This window comes from Chaetura pelagica, unplaced genomic scaffold (assembly GCF_000747805.2).
Source record: "Chaetura pelagica isolate M959 unplaced genomic scaffold, ChaPel_1.0 scaffold40, whole genome shotgun sequence".
NCBI classification, from domain to species: Eukaryota; Metazoa; Chordata; class Aves; order Apodiformes; family Apodidae; genus Chaetura; species Chaetura pelagica.
The window spans coordinates 2,636,795-2,657,687 of NW_009952160.1; the positions used below are offsets into that span (position 1 = coordinate 2,636,795).

At 39.0% G+C, this 20,893-nt stretch overlaps 1 protein-coding gene across 1 annotated transcript in view; it reads left to right on the forward strand.

Moving 5' to 3' along the window:
* Window positions 1-10,377: 10,377 nt before the first annotated feature.
* Window positions 10,378-20,893, forward strand: part of MAN2A1 (mannosidase, alpha, class 2A, member 1) — a 79,244-nt gene continuing 68,728 nt past the window's right edge. Inside the window, exons 1-3 of the mRNA XM_010007234.1 lie at window positions 10,378-10,572; window positions 13,136-13,396; window positions 20,455-20,599. Of these exons, the coding sequence (XP_010005536.1) occupies window positions 10,378-10,572; window positions 13,136-13,396; window positions 20,455-20,599 (601 nt within the window). The remainder of the gene's footprint in view (window positions 10,573-13,135; window positions 13,397-20,454; window positions 20,600-20,893) is intronic.

Here is a 20,893-nt window from a genome sequence, read left to right on the forward strand (position 1 = left end):
TGCAGATCTGTTCTGCCATTAGTCCTTTGAGTTAAGTCTGTTCAGAGGTCAGCCACTGGTTGGTTTTTTTTCAGGAACCGAAAGAATGGGAAAGAAGCCTAGGATAAGAAAGCAAGACAGGGCTGGCTGCAGCCTCTATGTCTCCTCAGTGCTCCAGCAGGGGAATAATGCCTTTTGTGAAACTTGTAATAGCTAAGGACATGTGCTGCTTTTGTGTTAGGGTCAGTATCTTATATTAGGAAATCCTGTCATGTATCTTTGTCAACAGATGAGTTTAATCCAGGTAAAGAATGGAACAGGAAAGCTTGATCATGGGTGGTCTTTTTCTTTTTTAATGTTAGATTTGTTAGAAATACTTGTGTGAACAGAGAACATTAGACATGTTTTGTCTTCCATTGTCAGTGCCTCATAGTTTAAATTCCTCTCAGTGTCCTGCAGTGTAACACTGGTCTGCTGTGTAACGTATTCTTATCTCTTGTGACCAAGGCTTTAGTATCTTAAGTTGTTCGTACACCTCTTCCTTCCACGTGATCTAGTCAGCTAGAGACAAACATTTCTCCTGTCTTCCTCCCTCTCCACTGTCTTCTAGAACAGTCTGTCAGTGTTTACTCTTTTTGCCTTTTCTGTGTTTAAGTAACTTTGAGGCTGCTGACTATCACTGGAGAATCCTTTGCCTGTTGCTGTTCTAGTCCTTACTTTGAGTGAATAGTTACCTTTTCCTTTCTTACTGATTTATCCTTGGATGAAGTTACAGAAACAGATGTGTTTTTTACAATTTCCTATTGATGCCCATAGGGTAGAAATTTTTCACTTTGTTACAACAGATTGGGAAATCTCTGAAACCTAGCAAATGTTTTCAGAGTCCTGTAACTCATCAGTTTAAAGTAAATGCAAAAGATGGAGTGGAATAGAGACCACCAAAGTATTTGAAAGGAATGGCTTTAATTCTGCGTTAGCTGACAAAAAGTTGTTTGTGTCAGTGCATGTTGCCAAAACTCAATATCATGTAAGTGAAACTAGCCACAGATGTTAAAGCTTCAAGTTGTTTTTGATTGTGAAAAGCTACGTCAGCAGTAGATCATCAGTCTGTAGATGTAAGAAGGCATTATGTTTTTGTGTGACGAAGTCAGAACTTTTTTTTCTTAGAAAAAGGAATAGAGATTTTTCTTCACAAATTATTGGATTGATTTACTTAATATCTCTTTCTTTTCTTACAGTGTGCTAATTTTTCAGTTTTGCTGTTCCTCTGTGCAGTTCTGGTAACAGTATGTGTCACCTTTTGCGTCCTGGAAGTTGATCAAGGCTTTTTATTTAATTTCTGCCAGGATTAGAATTGGAAGTTTTCAGCTGGCAGGCAGTACCTGTTGGTCTGCTTTCCCCTGAAGTGTCGTTATTCCTAGTACCAGTAGTAAAAGAAATTACTAGGATTGCTGCACCACTTACATTTCCACTTTTTCTTGCAGACAGGGCACCTCTCTTTGCATGGTCTTGCAGTCGTCTATGTCAGACTCAGTCTTGTGAACCTGCCTTCTTTCAGGCTTATCTGCCAGTGTAGCCAAGAGTTGTCCTTCTAGAGCGTGTTTTCGAGTTTCAGAGTTCAGTTTGTTGTTCAACAAAACACTTGTGAGTGCTTTTTGTTGCTTGTGCTAAACAGCACCTGTGATCAGGCTTGGGAGGCAGTGGTGACATTTCATCTTTTTAAGGTGTTGGGTTTGCAGAAGCTGACAACAGGAGCTGGGTTTGCAGTGAGTGGTATTCACACGTATCCATGGTAAGATGGCATTGAGGCAACTAGAATAGAACTTGAACTTAAGTGATTTATAGCCCTGTCATCATTGGTGGTGATTTAAATCATAATATCAGAAGATCTGTGTGTTGTCATGGAACTGAATACTCTGTTAATTTTGGGATGATTAGGTAGCTGTAATACTTGGAGATCAAGACTTACTGGTCTCTCCTCCGTAATTTCTGTGTTTATCTTTATGGATCCTGTGTGATTGTCGCGCGTGTATTCTTATGATGTCTGTATGACAAGCTCTGTCTTTCTTTGTCTGAACCTGTTCCTACCCATAGGATGTTTTTGTCTCAGTACATGTGTCAGGATACAGGATGTCCCAGTGTCCTGTTTCAGTCTAGGAACAGTGTTACAGACATTGCACTGAGATGAGCTCAAGTTGGAGGAATAGGTTTAGGTACATTTTTAGGTTATTATTATTATATCAATTGCCAACACAGATCATTGTGTAAGAGTTTTTTAGTGGAATATAGTGGAAAAAAAGGTTGAGTATGTTGTTTTTGTCTAATAGCACAGAACACTTTGAGAAACCTTGTGACTGTACCGTGACGGAAGGGTCAGGGTGCTGGCTAGTCCTGTGCTCTCTCTAGTGCAGTGAGTGTCAGGTGCAAGTGATTTGTGGGCTAAATTGATAACTACTAAATGAAAACTACATTCAAATCAATGCTACAGTGGAATAAGCTTGTAAGTAGCTTATCTTGAAGAAGCTGTGTTACTATACACAGATGAACACCAAATACTGGTAAGTCCCCATTAATCTCTGCTGTATTTTAGACCCAAATAGAAAAAAAAAAATATCATTAGCCTAACATGGCTTGTTTTCTTAACTAACTTTAACCTTGACTTTGAGCAGATCCATAAAAGCTGTTCATTTACAGAAGCTTTCAGAATATTTATTTTGATTCTGAAATTTGCTAGATTCGCACCTAAGTGTGCATAGGCCAGATTAAAAATCCAATTAAAAAAGAAAAAAGGTGAAGGATTTGTTTGTAAGACTGTCTTTCTTCAGATATGTGTCCTTTTTATAGTCTTCAATGAGAGTTAATTTTTTAGTGAATTTCATGCGCTGGGCAAAGCAAAACAGCAATGCAATGAAGCATCCTCTGTCATTGTCTGTTAGGTGGTGCTTTGGAGATGAGCCTTTTCCTCTAGCCACTTCCACACAGCCTGCTTTGGCTTTTATGGGACGTATTTTCCCAGTGTGTGCAAGCTTGTGTCTAGAAACAAATTTTTAAAACTCAAATCTAATGTGATTCTGATTGGAACTGAAATAGCACCAAGCAGTTCCTCCTTTTTTGTATCTTTCGTCTTTCGCTTAAAGTTTATGAAAAGGCAAAGCACAAACATACAGAAACTTCCATCTTTACTGGTTTGTTTTTTTCCTAAGTAGTAGTTATTTGAATAAGACTATCTTTAGCCTTTTTCAGCTTTCTTCCCCTTCCTGCCATCAGTCGCTCCCCCTTCCCTTCCTCCGCCTTTGGTCACCATTATTTGAAGCTTACTTTGGTCTTCTCATGTGTGTTACCTGCTTTTATGGGCTCACTAGTTGCATTGAATGGAGGTGATCACATACAGTACCTCCAGCTGGCTTGCTCACTGGTGTCCAGTGTGCTTCCAGTAAGTAGCTTGGCTATGGGTGGTACTGCTAAAGCTTCTTTACTGGGTTCATGCTTTCAAGGCATGTACACAATGCATCAGGTACTTCTACACAAATGGCATAAGTGGTGCTGTTGCAGTATGGAGTGCAATTCCATCTGAGCTTGCCAGAAATTTCATGGTAGTACCAGCAGGCCAGAATATTAGCCACGGTAGGGTGGAGCAGCAATGGTAGGAAACTAGGACTAAATACTTGGCAGAAACTCCAGCAGTTCTCTGAATCTGTGTGTTGAACAAAGATGGCTCGTGAACTTTACTCTGGAGTGCTGCTGAGAGAGTACTTTCCTTATGGTAAAGAAGCACTATTTTCAGTCAGCTCTGCGTCTCCTGTAACTGCAGCAAAATTGTTCACGTTTGGTTGTTACCATGCCCCAGTTCTGTGCCATGCAAAACTCAGCACCCTCCAGCGTCAATGAGTCTGTACGCTTCCTGATTTGGAATAGCTCCTGAGACACTTGAAACACCTTTGCCAGCTAGAGAGTTTGCTAGAAGTCTCGCCATGGTGAAGTAGCTGAAATCAGTGGCTTGCATGGACTATAAATATGCATGTTTTGTTGCTGCATGTTGATAGATATATTTTACGAGCTTATTGTTGTATAACGAGAAACAGGACTTATGTATGCAGAAGTGTTGGAAGCAGCATGCTCCGGTATTTAGGAAGTGTTTGTTTTACTGTAAAATGTAAATAGTGGCAATTGAGGTTGTACGTAGTTTTGAAGTTGTCATCGTCTGACTTCTGAGAACTGAAAAAATGGTGGGCTTAGTAATTTTCAGTAGCGTTCTTACAAGTTTCACATCAGAGAAAACTGAATCTTCAGTGAAGAAATCCACAGGAATCATAGTTTTCCTGGATTTGAAACATGTTAACATACTTAAATACAACCAGTCAAAATCCTATGACAACACTTAGTAAGTTCACAATCTAAAAAAAGCCCTTGAGTGTCACAGGAATTTTCTTGAGTGTAAGATAATGAAAATAGAGGATTTCTTTCTACTGAGCTGTTAGTGCATTGTAAAAGAGGAGGGGCTGTCTTTGTGAAATAGTTACAGATCAGTCACAATTCTTTGTACTTCCTGAAGTTCACAGAGTGTGCTTCTCTTTGTCTAATATTTTGTGTAATGTTTTGGCTAAGCAGCAGTCAAGCAGAAGCTAATAGCCTTCTTCAGGAACAGTGTTTAAATCTGGTGAAAAACATTGAGCAAAATGTATTTTTCAGAAAAGTAGTGACACTACCTATAAATGAACACTTTCTTCTGCTACCTAGAGTCAATGTCTAACTTGAAGTGTATATACTGAAAAGAGAAAGTTTTGTAGTTTCTCTCACTTGATCTTTTATTTGTCTGACACATGGTTTTATTCTAAGTTTCAATTGGTTCAAATAAAAAAAAAAACTTATTAGAATGTTCATACATTTAATGCCATGTAAGCTGTGCTTCAGTTTTGTACTGCTATCCATATATGCTATCCATATAAATAGATTCAGACTAGAGAGGAGAATCAGAAAGGAAATGAACCTGAACATATCAGGCAGATTAGTAGCAAACATTTATTAGATTAATTTACTCTAAACAGGGAATATTTCTAGATTTGTTTCCGTCTCGCTTTCCTTTCTTCTTGCTTTCAGATCACTGATGATGGTGTCAAATTAGTCTAGAACAACATGCCTTATTTTTATCTCCATAAATTACATGAAACTTAAGTCTAGGATGGTAGTACGTTGAGCGCTCCTGGTTTTGCTGCCTCTGGTAAAACAGAACGGGGAAATCTGTCGGCTTCTTGGAATCTCTTCATCATGCAGCTACATGTTTGAAGTAGAAGTAGAACTCTCTTATTTTTTAAGAGAACAGACTTTTGTAGTTCAGTTAATTCAGAATTCCAGTGTCTTCATAAAAAGAGATTGTTTTGAGTTGTACTTTAAAGTTAGTAGATGAATAATGTTACTTACATAATTTTCATCATTACAAATGCACGTAAGCCTTCTGTTCAGATTAATAAAGGCTTTAAACCTTGACTTATCCTTTTGATTGGTGCATTGTATGCTTATTTTTTTATTGCAATGTGAATTGATGCTGAAGCATTGTATTTTAATATTATGCTTTGATGCTGTCTCAGGTTGCAGTTTAACTTTTACCTACTTGCTTTGTTGGTGTGTGAGGTGACCTCCTTTAATTCTACATTTAGTATGTTCTCTTCACTGTACAGCGTTCCAACAGTGAAGAGAGAGTGCTTTCTGGGCTTACTATCTTGGTATGCTCACATCGGATCAGAGCTTTATATTAAGATTTTTGAAAAGTTGTGGGGATGTACCTGGAAATAGTTATTGACAAGACTGGTTCAGAAAATTAGGAAGATTACCATTCAGCCAGGAAGTGAGACTTTGAGTTTGGTTTTCTCAGTGCTTACTGCAGTACATCTGCATAGGTAGCAATCTTGATCTGAATTTCACATCCCTCAGAGAACTCTGTTCACTGTGGTGCTCTGCTTTCTTCACCACAGCTCATTTGTGCACCAGAGCCTCTTGTACAGGACACTGCTAGCTCCTTTGTGGTCTCCTGCTTGTTTTTGTGTGTGGGACAGAGAATGGAGTCTGGCTGGTTTTGAATCAAGCACTTGGTGGTTACTGGGTGAGTCTCAATAAAAATCAAGTTCCAGCTGACTTAACCCAAGAAACCTCTAGTGTGGATTTCTCGCCTGCCTGCCTGCCTGTTTTGGTGAGGCTTCGTTGTCTGTGGGCCTGTCGTACTCCCACTTAAATTATTTGAGCTAGCTTTCTTTTTCCTGATCAAATTATTGTTAGAGGTCTGTTGAAAGTGACTGCATTTAGAGAAAGAGTGAATGTTGACTGAAGAAGTGAAAGTTGCAACTAATACCCTTTCTGCAATGTACCATGCCTCGATGGGCAAAACTGTCCATTCTCCAGTTCCCCAGAATAAGCAGCTTGATCTGTCGTTGTGTTACTGGACTTCCCTCCTTGTGCTGGGTGGCTGGATGCTCCTTTCTGGAGAGAGTTCTTGCTACAGGTCAGGCTGGTGTCAGAAGCAAGCAGACAAGGACAAGCAGAGGGCAGTGGGAACGCAAAATGCTTTGAAATATTTGGAGCATGAAAATTGGTGAAGGGTTCAGACAGACTGAAGGAGCTCTATGTAGATAGTTCATGTTGTGGTAGTGACAGGTTGCACAGTACTGCTAGTAGATACGGACAGGTTTTGTTCCAAATGGGAGGAGGTTTTGCTGATATGTGCTTTCCTTGCATGGGAAGATTTTGTTGGTTAAGTCCAAGCCTATGTAACTGTGGGGATGGAGACCATACTAGCTGCTCATGTCCTGGTTTGAGCCAGGACGAAGCCAGTTTTCCTCTTACTGTTTTGTTTGTTTGGTTGGTTTGTTTTGTTTGTTTGGTTGGTTTGGTTTTTTTTTGGTTTTTTTTCTTCAGTAAGCTTTCTTCTAACTAATAGCAGAGTGTTCCAGCTAGGAATGATAACAAACAGTGCAATATTTTTCTAACTGCTGGATCTTCACTCTTCCGGCTCAGACACTACAGGGAGAACTATGACCCCCCCCCATAGGAGGCTGAATTAGACAGACAGCAAAACTGGCCAGAGATTTCCATTCCATAGATCTACATAAGTTCAGAGGAAGATCAGAGATAACAGCAGACAACTTCCTTCCTGCTTTTTCTTCCCTTCTCTTCCGTCCATGGCCGGCATCCAGGTAGGACTCTGTCCATCCATCACCATCGACCCCCAGGCTCGAGCTCTCCTGACCCTCATCACTCTCTGCTTTCTCCAGCAGCTTTGGGATTTCTTGGGACTGTTTGCAGCTCAGGAGATGCTGTGGGAGTTGCTAGGGGTGGGGGAGGCAAAGGGGTTTGCACCTTTCTGAACAAATTATGTATTTTCTTTTATTGTTAGTATTTAATTAAAGTTGTCTAGTTTAGTTTTCAGTCTAGAAAGTCTCTCTCCCCCTCATTCTCTCTCTCTTTCCCCCTGGGTGGAATGGGGAGAGGATTGAGAGCATTATTGTCTCCGGTTTAATTGCTGAACCTGAATCAAACCATGACAACTCCCAAATCCTCCTCCTCTGGAGTGTTTTTGATACATTCTCCACCCAGCCTGTATTTGTGCTTGGGATTGCCCTGACTCAGGTGCAGGAACCTACACTTGGCCTTGCTTAACTTCATGCTGTTTGCACAAGCCCACTTACCAGTCCTGTCAAGGTCCCTCTGGATGGCATCCCTTCCCTCCACCATGTAGACCTCACCACACACTTCGGTGTTGTCAGCAAACTTGCTCAATGCCGCTATCCATGTCACAAACAAAGATGTTACAGAGCACCAGTCCAAGTACTGACCTCTGGGGAACACCACTCATCATGGGTCTCCATCTGGACATCGAACTGTTGATCACAACTCTTTGAGTGCAACCGTCCAGCCAGTTCCTTACCCAGTGAATGAAACCGTATCATTCCAGTTTTGATGGAGGTTGTGAGGAAGAGTGTTGAAGGCTTTGCACAGGTCTGGGTAGATGAGGGTGATTGCTCTTCCTTTGTCCACTAATGCTGTGACCTCACTGTAGAAAGGTACCAATTAGTCAGACAGGATTTGCCCTTGGTGAAGCCATGTGGACTGTCACCAGTTACCACTTCGTTTGCCATGTGCCTTAGCAGAGCCTTCAGGTGGATCTGCTCCATGATCTTGCCATGCACAGAGGTAAGACTGGCTGGTTTATAGTTCCCTGGGTCTTGCTTTTGTCCATCCTTGAAAATGGGAGTTATGTTTCCCCTTTTCCAGTCAGTTTGGATTTCTCCAGACTGGCGAGACTTTTCAAATACGATGGACAGAGGCTTTGCAGCTTTGTCGTCCAGTTCCTTCAGGAGCCATGGATGAATCCTGTCACGTCCCATGGACTTGTGCAGCTTCAGGTCCTTCATATAGTCATGAGTCTGCTCTTCTACAGTGGGGAGATCTTCCTTTCACAGTCCATGTCTTTGCTTTCTCTAACTTGGATGGTGTGACCAGAGCCTTTGCCGGTGAAGACTGAGGCAAAGTAGTCATTGAGTACCTCAGCTTTCTCTAAGTCCTGCATGGCCAGGTCTCCAGTTTTCTTCTGAAGTGGGCCCACAGTTTCCCTTGTCTTCCTTTTATTGCTGACATACTTTTAGAAACTTTTCTTGTTGTCCTTAACACCCCTGGCCAGGTCCAACTCAGTCTGTACTTTGGCCTTCCTTACTGGATCCCTTGCTTCTCTGACAACTTGCCTGTACTCCCCCCAGGATACCTGTCTCTGCTTCCATTTTCTGTATACTTTGTTTTTATGTTTTACTGTGTCCAGAAGCTCATCCACACAGGCCTCCTGCCTCTCCTGCCTGCCTTCCTCTTCGCTGGGACACGTTGCTCTTGGGCATGGAGGAAGTGATCCTTGCAAATGGACCAGCTTTTCTGAGCTCCCCTTCCCTCCAAGGCTTTGTCCTATGGTACCCTGCCAAGGAGATTGTTGAAGAGACAAAAATCTGCTCTCTTGAAGTTGAGGGTAGTGAGCTTGCTTTGCTTTCTCCTCACTGCCCTAAGGATCCTGAATTCAACCATCTTACGGTCACTATGGCCTAGTCTCCCATTAGGTTTTACATCATCAACCAGCCTGTATTTGTTGTGGAGAACAAGGTCCAGCAAAGCACCATTTCTTGTTGGTTTGCACAGTCTTATCAATACATAAAGGAAGAAAGAAAATAAAGAAGTTTACACCAAAGTTATTACAAACTTATTAACAAGTTGTATGGCCCCGGTGATTCACATAACTTTACATTGTGTATTTTCTTACATTAAAACAAGTTAGTAACTCAACAGAGCATCCTTTAATGATACTCACTTGGACTAAGACTTATTTATCCAGACAGTGGACCTCTACATCTAATTTTCTGTGCAGTTAAGTAGATCTCAAGGTCTTGGATTAGGATTACTTCTTTTCGGAGACTTGATGCTGTAAAGTCAGGGGGAATTCTGCTGACATTTAAGTTGTGCAACTAGACGAATTTTGCTGTTCAGTACCTACAAGCCATGTAGATTGTAGAATTTCAGGTGAAATTAATGTAAACCTGGCACATCTTTGCTCAGATTGAAAAATAAATAATAAATCACTTCCAAATGTGTGGAAACTTACTTTTAAACAATACTGCCAGAGTACATTTTATTGATGGAAAGGACCTGGGATTTATTTTTAGAATTTTTTATAATGTATAAATAATATTTTATAATGAGAAATATTAAATGCTTCCTGTTATGTGTTTCTAATCTGTTTTACCAGTGTATCAACATCTGTTACTAGCAATGAGTAAAATGAAACAATTTTATGTGTCTTCGCTGTTTTGTACTATTTGGCCTTGATATTAGAAGTTAGGTACTGTAAGTTTATTGCCTTCCTCTAAGTCCATTGAAACTGAATTCCACATGCTAGGCATTGTCTATGCCTACCTATTTAAAATTAGTAAGGAGAAAAGAACTTAGTTTACAAATTATTTTGTCACATAATAAACAGCAAAATGGTAGAACCTTATATTGTAGATTTGATATTGAAGTTTGAAAATATAAAAAGTTAAATTAAAGGTCCATCTCAGAGATAATGAAATATGGCATGGTGTCCAAATTGAAAGTTTTTATCTGACTGCTAGTTGTTGGCAGCATATGCCAATGGAAGGATCAGTCTACATGTGTTTGGTAGCTTTCTTAAAGTTGTTTTCTTGTTTTTTCTGTTTCGAGTCTGTTACTGACCAGTGCTGGAGAAACTGTGATTGGCTAGATGACATGAGACAGGTTGGTGGTGTAATCTATGACCAGGAAGGTGACAGGCTATTGCTAAGCAATGTAAGACTATTTTCTTGTACAAAGAGGTGAAATACTTCTAGAACATACGTGAATGAGAAGAAGATGGACATGGAGCTCCTGATGAGAGTCCAGAGGGATGGGAAGATGTTCAGAGGGCTGGACCACCTCTTCCGTGAAGACAGGCTGAGAGAGTTGTGGTTGTCCAGCGTGGTGAAGAGAAGGCTCTGGGGAGACCTCATAGTAGCCTTTCAGTATTTGAAGGGGCCTACCGGAAAGCTGAGGAGGGGCTTTTTACAAGAGCTGGTAGTGAGACGATAAGGGATAAGGGATGGTACCCCATCCCTGGAAGTGTTCGAGGGCCTGTTTGATGGGGCCCTGAGTAACCTTATCTGCTGGGAGGTGTCCCTGCCTATACAGGGTGATTGGTACTAAATAATCATTAAAGTCCCTTCCCAACTCAAACCATTCTATGATGCTCTAAATGTTAAACATTTGTCTGAGTTAACAGTTGTAGAGTCCGTGTATATATATAGTGGTGGGATAGCTGTGAGCAGCATTTTTGCTGCTTGCACATGATGTGACTTTGGTGAAGTATAGTCGTGTGCAGTGAAGCAGGTAGTAATTAGTTAAGATGCAGCTGCACTGCAGCTTCTTGGGCATCTAAAGATCAGAGCCTATGTTGAGCAGCTTGTAAAGCCCCAGTCAATGTTACTTCATATCTGCTATTTAGAGAGTAAATGGCGTAATGGGCTATTAGTTTTCTAAGCAGAGAAACCTTTATTTTAAAATGTCACAGACACGGAAAGGGAAAATACTAATTTTACACTGAAATTTGTTCAAAATACCTTTAATGTAGCATTTGGAAAATTTCAGTCTTGATATTTCTTTTGTGCCACCAGGGGGCATGGGACTACAGTTTTCTTTCTTTCCAGTGTGCATTTTAAAACCAGTTATTGTTTTCAGGATGTATCAATAAAAAAAAAAACAAAACAACCAACAACCAAACACAAAGCACTGAGTGAGCACCTTTTTCCTTCGTTTTCTGAGCTGTGTAAACTTATCAAGAGGTTAAAAAAAATTCTAAAGCATACCTTCTGCAGAATTATGAAGAACTTCCATGAAGATAGAATTCTAGGAATGATGATTTAGTAAAATCTAAAAGGCTGATTGTTATCTCTTAATAAGGGTGGTTTTTTGATTCCTGCAGACTTCTCAAACTGTACTTAAAAGACAGTTCACATCAATTTAGAAAGGAGGCTTAATCATTTGCATACTACTAGAGAAGCTGGAATTAACCTGATATTGAGGAAAGCAGTTGGTTCCTTAAAAGGAAAAGTCACAGACCTCAAGTGCATAATTGTCGAAGGGGAAAAAGGTGCCATGTACAGAAATTTTTTCTAGTATTATTCTATATTACTTTGAAAAATAAGACATTGATGCTAGGAAAAGTTTTACTTGTCATTAAATTTTAGGTCACAGAGTCTAGGTCATAGGTTTAGGTCATACGTCTACTAATTCAGTGTTATTTGTGCTGAATGTAGTGAGGAAATGTGAATCACAAAATGGTTTGGGTTGAAAGGGACCTTGAGCTACCATCTAGTACAATCCCCCTGCCATGGGCGTCCCTGCCCAATTAACCAGGAATTTCCAATAAACCAGTTTGCTCCAAGCCCCATCCAAACTGGCCTTGAAAGCTTCCAGAAAGGGGGCAGCCACAACTTCCCTGGGCAACCTGTGCCAGTGTCTCACCACCCTCATTGTAAACAATTTCTTCCTTGTATCTATATTTAAATCTACCCACTTTCAAGTTAGAACCAATGCCTGAATCTGCAGTGGGTTTTGTTGTGATAACAGCTTCCTGAAAAATAACTTTGGCATCTCACTACAACTTTAATAATGCAAAATGACTGGCTTTTTTGTTCTCTTATCTTTTCTTATAATTGTTGAATGTTGAAGTCAGTCTGAGGTAGGAAAGAAACTACTGTTAAAACATAATACTCCTAAAAACATATTAAAATAGTCTGGTCTTTTGTCATTCTGTAAAAGCTAACACATGTATGCCTGAAAAAAAGCATACCTCAAATCGTTTGGAAGGAGTGGCCGGTACAGAGAGGTCAGTAGTATTCCCAGTTATCTTGTTCTGCTATACTCCCTCCTGCTTTCCAACAATATAGTGATTAGATGCTAGGAAATTGCTTTGTGGTATCTGTCTCTTCATCTGACTTGCTTAAGGAGATCTGTTGACTTTTTTCAATTCACTTTGATGTTAATCTAAATCTTTCTTCTTACAGTGCATGCTAGAGTAATCTATGAAATTCTGTTGTTTGGCAATGGAATATGACCTGATTGAAAGGGCTGTCAGTTTGAGCTGAAAAGAAGGAACTCAGTTTTTATTGCAATACTATTTTACATGTACAGAAAAAACCTCAAATGTATACATTCTCTCTATCATAATTATGTGACTGCTTTCTAAAAAATGGCTTTCTCTCTGATGTACTAATGTGATAGTAAATGATCAGATTTTCCAAATCTATGGAAGACATGAAAAAACAAGGAAGTTGGTTTAATTGGTACTTGAACCGCTATGACCTTTTAGTGATGATCTTTCTATTACTGATGACATCTTGTGATGCAGATACAAGCTTATAGTGGGAAATGTAACTTCTGCTCTTGCCTCTTATAATGAAAGGTTTAATGTTATTTCAGGTTTCTTATTAGCTTGCTTTACATAAATTATAGAATAAAGTTTTATTTGTTCTTTTTTTGTGTGATCATGTTCCATTGTGAAATTGGTATTTATTTTTAAAATTCTGTTGAGAGTTGGTCTGAGAAATAATTAAACTTTATCTGTTTGTTTTTTTTTCAGGGACAGCTTTCAATATTGCAGGAAAAAATTGATCATTTAGAACGCCTGTTGGCAGAAAATAATGAGATTATTTCAAACATTCGAGATTCTGTGGTCAATCTCAGTGAATCAGTAAAGGATGGTCAAAAAAATCCAGAGGCTATAAACTTCAGTCGAGGATCTGTCTCTGAGCTGTTTCCTTCTGCATCGGTTTTACTTGCAGTTGATTCTGAGGATTGTTTATTTGCTTCAAAAAGTGGAAGTCATGGTTCAGGTGTACAGGTAAGCAGTTTGTCTTTCTCTTTTACTCTGCACGAGTCAGAATTAGCTGTCATTACCTTTTAATTCTGAAAATGCCTCATTACTGGCAAAAGCTTCGTACTAGGCTTCCGATCCAAGATGCAATAGAATTGTTTAAGTGACTGTTGTGCTCCTTTTTACCCTTTTTAACCTTTCTAGAAATTGTATAGTGATTATAAAGAGCCAACATTTCAGAAAGCTTGAATATTCTTTAAAAAGCCAAAAGCGAGACACTGATTATACTTAGATTATTGTCCAGTACTATCAGTTCTTTGGAAAGAATTTGAGAGTTTCTTTCAGTTTCCGCAAATTGTTGTAAAATTGATGAAAAATAAACTGGAAATAGTGGATAGTCCTGATTTAAATAGGTTTTATATTCTAGGGACATGTGTAGGTGGGTCTTGATGAAGAGGTAAATAAAGTTCAAGAAGTAGTAATAAAAACAACCTCAGGTGCTGTGTTCCCTTTTGAATTCCCCTTCTCTGTTTCAGCATTTTTGTGTCTTCAGTTTATATAGGCACTTTGATCAGAAAGGAGAAATGCGTACCTTGTTGACTGATTGACATGAACCAATGAGGTAGAAGTTTTTAAATTCAAATGCTTCAAATTGAATTTATTTTGGTTTCTGGTGATGCTTGGGAGTTCATGGCCTCTTCTACATTCAGTTTTAGTGGAATGTTTCATGAGCACTGAAAGTATTGTCTGAAGTTTGTGATCTGTACTTTTTTGTGAGAGTCTTGTGGGACTACTATAAATATTCATAGTGCTCTAAAGCAAAGATTAAATTTTGAAGGCCAGCTTTCTCATTTTAGCATTGAAGGTATTTCTATTGTGGAGAAAGGCAGTATATTTAAAATGATTAAGTGTGCATATTAGAAACATTGTAACTTCTGAGATATCATTCATAATACCTTTAAGCTCTGCAGGGATAGGTGGCACCTTGATACATCTTTTACAGAGAAAGAAGGTGTTGGGTTTTTTTAAGGCAATATCTGACTGTTCATATTTCTATTGTACATTAGGGCTTCTGGGCAGGAAAGTAAAGCATGTGAACCTGTGATCAAACAATTCCAAGGTAGCAGATTGTGAGCAGGTTATTCCTCATAGATTTTTTTAAAATATTAAGTGATGTGCTCTTTTTCGGTGCATTAGAAATAAGTTGTAGAAAATGTGGATTGAGAATTTTGAGGAAAAATGTGTTCGCTTAAATTCTTAGACATGTTAACCTGTTCTGAATGGAAAGCAGAATATGTTTGCTTAAACTGTTCCCATGTTTGGCTTCACATTTGCAGAATGTCAGAACATGTACCAACTGTCAACTAATTACCTACCTACCTAATAGTAGACTGTAGTAGCTAAACTGCTTGACTTTCAAGGCTATATGCATTTACGTAAGAAACAAATATAGCAGGGAATATTCTTAATACTCTTCACCTGGGAACACTCCTTTTTTTTCATAGGGAGAGAGGGCTCTCGTATTCCTTGTTTCATTGCATTAATACTCAGCAAGTTATCCACCATCATCATTAAGTCACTTTAATACTTCTTCTGTATGCAGTTTCTTATTCTTCAAATCTGACCTCCATTTCAGTTATGGAATTTAAGACCTTGCCTTTAGCAGAATTCTTGTAACACCATGTTAACAAGCTGATGTAAATTACTGTGTTTGAATACAGTTTTAGTGTTTAATACTACTCCACGCCTGGTGAACTCTACAAGCTCAGTTAATTTATTTTCTTACAGATTTCTATTTATAAAGACTGAGAAAATCTGAATATATTATTTGGAGCTTTGTTTTTTTAATTGTATTTTAAATTCTAGAACACTGCTGTTCATAAATGTTAACTTAAACCCACCATTTTGGACCTTACCTTTCCTATGTTTGTCTTTTTAAGTGGATGTATGAGAATAAAGTGAGAGACTAAAAAGAAGTAAGTACTTATATAGGTGAGACATAGTGTTTGGCTAAATATCACTGTGAGAATGAAGGCAAAAGAGGCTTCACTGGATAAATTATGAGAGTTCATTATACCCTCCCATAATAGAGAAACCAGACTGAGAATGCTTTAAAATATGGATTAAAAACCCTTGTGTTATTTCAGTGAGAAATATTACCAGGGCTTGCTACTCAGAGAAATGTATTTTCTTTGCATAAATCAAAGAAAACAAATTACTAATAATGTGAGACCCAAAAGATTATTGCATAGAATACCTAAAGGCTTTTTTCATGGAGGAATTGTAAATCAAGAAATTCTACACCTTGTTACTTGTGTTGTTTGTAAGTAGGTAGGAAATTATAGTAGAGCTGGCCACTGAAAAATAACACTGAATTGAGAATTAATATAATGCAAATTAAATAGAAGACTAATGCGTACTTTTTTCAAAAGATAAAAATGAGGCTAGGTAAGAAAACCAACAAAATTAAGAACTCTGCATTAAATATGGTTATGAAGTGATTCTTTTTTAGGTCAGTAGGTCAAGAAACATCTGGAATTTGTGCTCAGAAAAGAGAGAATTCTCAACAGCTGTCACGCTGAGCTGGCATGTCTTTTAACTAATATGGTGAAATGTCTCCTCTCTTACCCATTTCAACTACTGAAGCATCTAACATTTACTTGGTAATGTTGCTCCTTTTAAAAATGAGACATTAATTACTCTTTAAAAAGGTGGCCTAAAGAGGGACAAGCTATACTGGTATTTCTTCTGTACAGTACTTTAGTGTTCACTGGGGTAAATGCTGTGATGTTTACTGACACATAGTATTTTAGCACTTTGAGTCCAGCAATGTAGAGAAAGAATAAACTTGTATAGAAAACAGAGAACTGATAAATTTTCAAATGTTTTACTTGAAAAGCTTGTAACAACCTATCTTCTGAAGCAGCCATAATGGAGAGACAGCATGGTTTTTCAGTTTCCATTTCTCTGCTGTTTTTTGCGAAGTCCTTGCTTACTATATCTGTATCTTATACTTAGAAATGAAATTAATACAAGTCAGGGAAATATTTGTCTATAGCCTTTTTTGCTTGTTACTGACTAGATAACTTGGAACCCTTTTTTCACTTGCAGCATGTAACCTTTCTGTGGAGACCCTCATCCTTTTATTGTTTCTGGTCAGATGACCTATAGCAGACATCCACTACGATGTCACCATACTGATCTGCTTTTTCATCTCAGGTGGCTTTTCATCCTTCTGCCAGCAGAGCTCCATGCACACCAATTATGCTCTCACATAAAGGCGAATTGCGTGTCTCCTTGTCTTTCTGATCTGTCTTTCCTCAAAACCTCATATCCCTCTGTTGGAACTTTACAGTTATTACTCATGCCACCATAATCCTGACAAAATCACAGGCATGTAAGTGTGCACAGGTCTCTTAATTCATCCTTTTTATTCCTCATGGTTTGCATACTTTGAGAGACACCTAAGCATGCTGATTTCCCACAAGTTTTTTTTTTTAATTTCTCTATATTTGTGTCTTGTAGTCACCTCCTCGTTTACATGCAAATGCTGTCAGTTACCCTTCTTGAGCTGTGTTTTGTTGATTAATCTATTTGTTTGTTTGTTTATTTATAAAATCCTTTCATGTCACATTACTTCCATTAGTCTCTCCCCCACAAGACTGCTGATAACTCTCTCCCTTCCCCTTTATTCCAAGCTAAAAACTTTGCTTTACAGTTCAGCAATCCTCCTGGCAAAGATGCCTTTGCCTCACTTGGATCTCTTCTCTCTTAAGCAGACACAGATCTGCAGAGTCCCATAGTCACAGAAACGCAAAACCTGTTGCCAACACCAGCTCTGAGGCCTATTGTTGACCTTTATTGTCACGTTGTCCTTGTGTCACACCCCACCCTTCACTGATGGAATTTGAAGAAGTTACAGTCTGAGTGTCTGTGACCTTGATTGCTAACCCTAGGGCTCTACAGTCACTTTTCATGCAGTCTGGGTTGCGACTGATGTTGTCATTGATAAAGGGCAGTAGTCTGCAAGTTGGGCAATCTTTGACAGTTCCTCCAAAACATTTTGCATCCACACCCCTGGCTGGCAAAAAACCCTCTAGATGATGGATCAAGTAATTGTGCCAGTTATTTCCGAAACCTGTTGATTTAAGATTCCGAGATCTGTTTCTTGAATTACAGTTTTTAGCTCTTAAGCTTGTAATCACAGGAGCATGGTTTAAGATAACTGTAATGTAATAGATGTTAGGGGAAAATTATGTTACGAACTATAAAAATTAGTATCTCGCAGACTGCAGAAAGCTGCTTGTGAAATTCAGGCTTCATCTATGAGAAAAAATCACAGAAATGTGGACAATTCCATGAATTGTTGCTTTTTAATATGTTTTCATGGTTAAAATGTTAAGACCTTATCAGTCTCAAGGTCACTCATTGGTAGCTGACAAATTTGCAGACTATATTTAATTTTCTCCAGAAGGTTGCATTTCACAGAAAAACTAGTTTCCCAAAATCACATTTCAGAAAAGCAAGAAAATATGGCATTAGGATACTTTTCATTGTAAACCTTATTTGGTCCCTTCAAGCTGGCCATACAGAGTGCATAGATGTGCCAGTATTTCACCTTTGCTTTCCATTAAACAGTGTTGTTCAAATGTGGAAGCAATCCTTGTGAAGTAGTGATGTGACCAGATCTCAGACAAGCTTTAGTTATCTGGTATATGGACATTGTAAACCTAGCTGAGGCTCTGCTATTTCTAGGATTGCAGTGGTTTGCATTCCCATCTAACATTACTTACTATGTCTTTTAAGCTAATGAAAGACCTGTGGTGGGTTGAGCTTGGCTGGGTTGGTGTTTGGTAGCATAAGCCAACTGAACCAGGGTTCACCCACTGCAGTCCTTTTTTGCAACCAAGCTGGGGCTTGAGGAATGTGAGAAAAGGACCAGTAATTGAGAATGGTTGTGGCCAGAGCTTGGATTGGACGTTGCCAGAGTGAAATAGCTATCAAAATTATTTTGCTGTTGTAATACAGAGAAAGGATGTAGGATTTTTGTTTGTGTAAAATTTTAAATTTTTCATTGTTGTCTGATTTTGGTGTGGGAATTTTTTTTTGTAGGCAGAACTGAAGTTTGTGAAGAGTGTGTGATAAATATATATTCTATTGATTGATTGTTCTTAAATATGATGTTCTTAAATATGTGTTTCACAGAGGTAAGGTTAGAATGTACTGGGTGCAAGTGCCCAGGTGTTGGCTTCAGGGATTAAGTCTGTAAGGAGAGGTCACTGCTGCCTCATGCTGGACACAGCTGCTCCAGCCAGCTCCAAAACAGACCAAGTGCAGGATGTGGCTGAGCTCTCCATCAGCAAGGGTGGTGGCATCTCTGGGAGACTGTTATAAGAAGCGGGAAAGTGCCACATGTGAGTGTGGTGTAAGGAGAAAAAAAAAAAAAGTGGAAGAAACAACCTTGTAAACACCAAGGTTATTGAAGGAGGAAGGGAAGAAGATGCTTCAGCCACTTGAAGAGGTGGGGGAGACTACGATGGAGCAGGTATTTCCCTGCAGCCCAGGGAGGAGCCCATACCAGAGCAGCTAGATACTTTCAGAGAGAACCGTGTGGCCCGCAGGGAGTCACACTCGAGACGTTTCTGAAGGACTGTAGCCTGTGCAGAGGATCCTGTGCTACCGCAGATCATGAAGGACTTCAGCTTGTTGAAGGGACCCCATTCTGACCTACCAAAAACTTTGAGGAGGAGGGAGCAGTTGAGAGGAACCATTATGTACTCACTGCAGCCCCTCTACCCGTGTGCCACTTGGAGTAGGGGCCATAGAGAAGTTGGGAATGAAGGAGTGAAGTTGAACTGAGAGAGATGGGGAGAAGGTATTTTAGTTTTGTGTTTGTTTCTCACCATCCAGCTCTGTTTTAATTGGCAGTAAATTAATGTTCTCTAATTTGGGTCTGTTTTGTCTGTGTTGGTATTTGGTAAGTAATCATTCTATCATTATCTTGATTGACCCTTGAGCTTTTTTATCTTATTTCTCTCCCTTTGGTGTTGAGGAGGGGGGTAGTGAGAGAGCAGCTGCTTGGCTGTTTGGCAGCCAGCTGAGGTCGATCCAACACAAGACCTAAACTTTTGTACTTAGATGTTTGTTTCAGAAATCTGTATTTTTCTGAAGTTTTGTATAAAGACAGAAACAGTTGTACAACTCCAAATTTTTCACTCTTGTGATGTTCATGTAGTAAATTACTCCTGTAGGCCGTATTTTAACATGGGGTTAGAACTAAACTAATGTTTACATTAAACTGTAGTCCAAATAAAAGGCTTGTCCAGATAGTAGTTCATGCTCATAAAGTCTGCCTTCTTTTCTAAAAGCAGATAAGAACATTAAAAAGAAAAAAAGAGTTGGATGCGGTAACTTTAGTCTGAATTCACATTTGAAGATTTTCTTTGAAGGTATCTGCTGGTATCTACAGTTCATAGGAACTTGTTTAAGTAAATCTAGAATTGCTTTATTTACCTGTAACATTCTTATTTGCATTGATGAGTTAAATATGTCCATCTTTGTATAACTGGTGTACTGAGCAACAGTAAATAGAGTTTTGTTAAAGCAGTTGACTCTATAGCTGTGAATATTTTTTCCTTCATAGTTTCTTTCAGTTCCCGTTTTGTGACTTCGACTTCTGCCACAATCTCGCATGTTGTCATGTTTTCTTAGAGCTTCCTTAGTTTGTCCACATCTTCTGCATTCCCTTATTTAGTATGTTGTGCTATTGTGTATAATCCTCTGCCTGCCCTCCTGCCCCAATGCCATTGTGAGCTGTCATGATTTTTGTGACTTCGAGCTCTTAATCCTCATGTTTATCTCTTGAATTTCCTTTTGCTCAGAACATACCAAATTCTCCTTTTCCTGCCAGGTATCTTGGGTGTTCCAGGGTGACTTGAAACTTGCTGGCATTTGCCAGTTTTCTATTCCTTGACACTTCGTCTTTCTCTGTGCAATGAACAAGCTTGATCCACTTTTTATGAAGGTAGCTTTAGTATCAGAACTGTCTTTGTGAGTGTTTTATATGCCATTTCCTCTTTTCTTAGATGCTAGATGTCTACGACATTCTTCCTTTCGATAATCCAGATGGTGGTGTGTGGAAACAAGGATTTGATATCACATATAATGAAAATGAATGGGACAGTGAACCGCTTCAAGTTTTTGTTGTGCCTCACTCACATAATGACCCAGGTAATATTTTAATTGATTTGGGTATCAAGAGGCTTTTGAGTTAAGAAATATATTGCTATTTCTATTTAGGTTTGACTTGCTGTACTGTTTTGTGTGCACTCCCAATCTCTAGTGGAGTAATATAAAGTCTGGATTTAAACTGAAATCTCTAGTATACTTACATAATTTCACTTCTTCCAAATACACCAAAAAGCAGTGAATTGTACTGCTATGGTGTACTCCTGGTACGTGGATACTGATCATAAGGTGATGAAGCTTCTTGTTTTTGTGGAAAGCCACAATGTCAGCAATTTT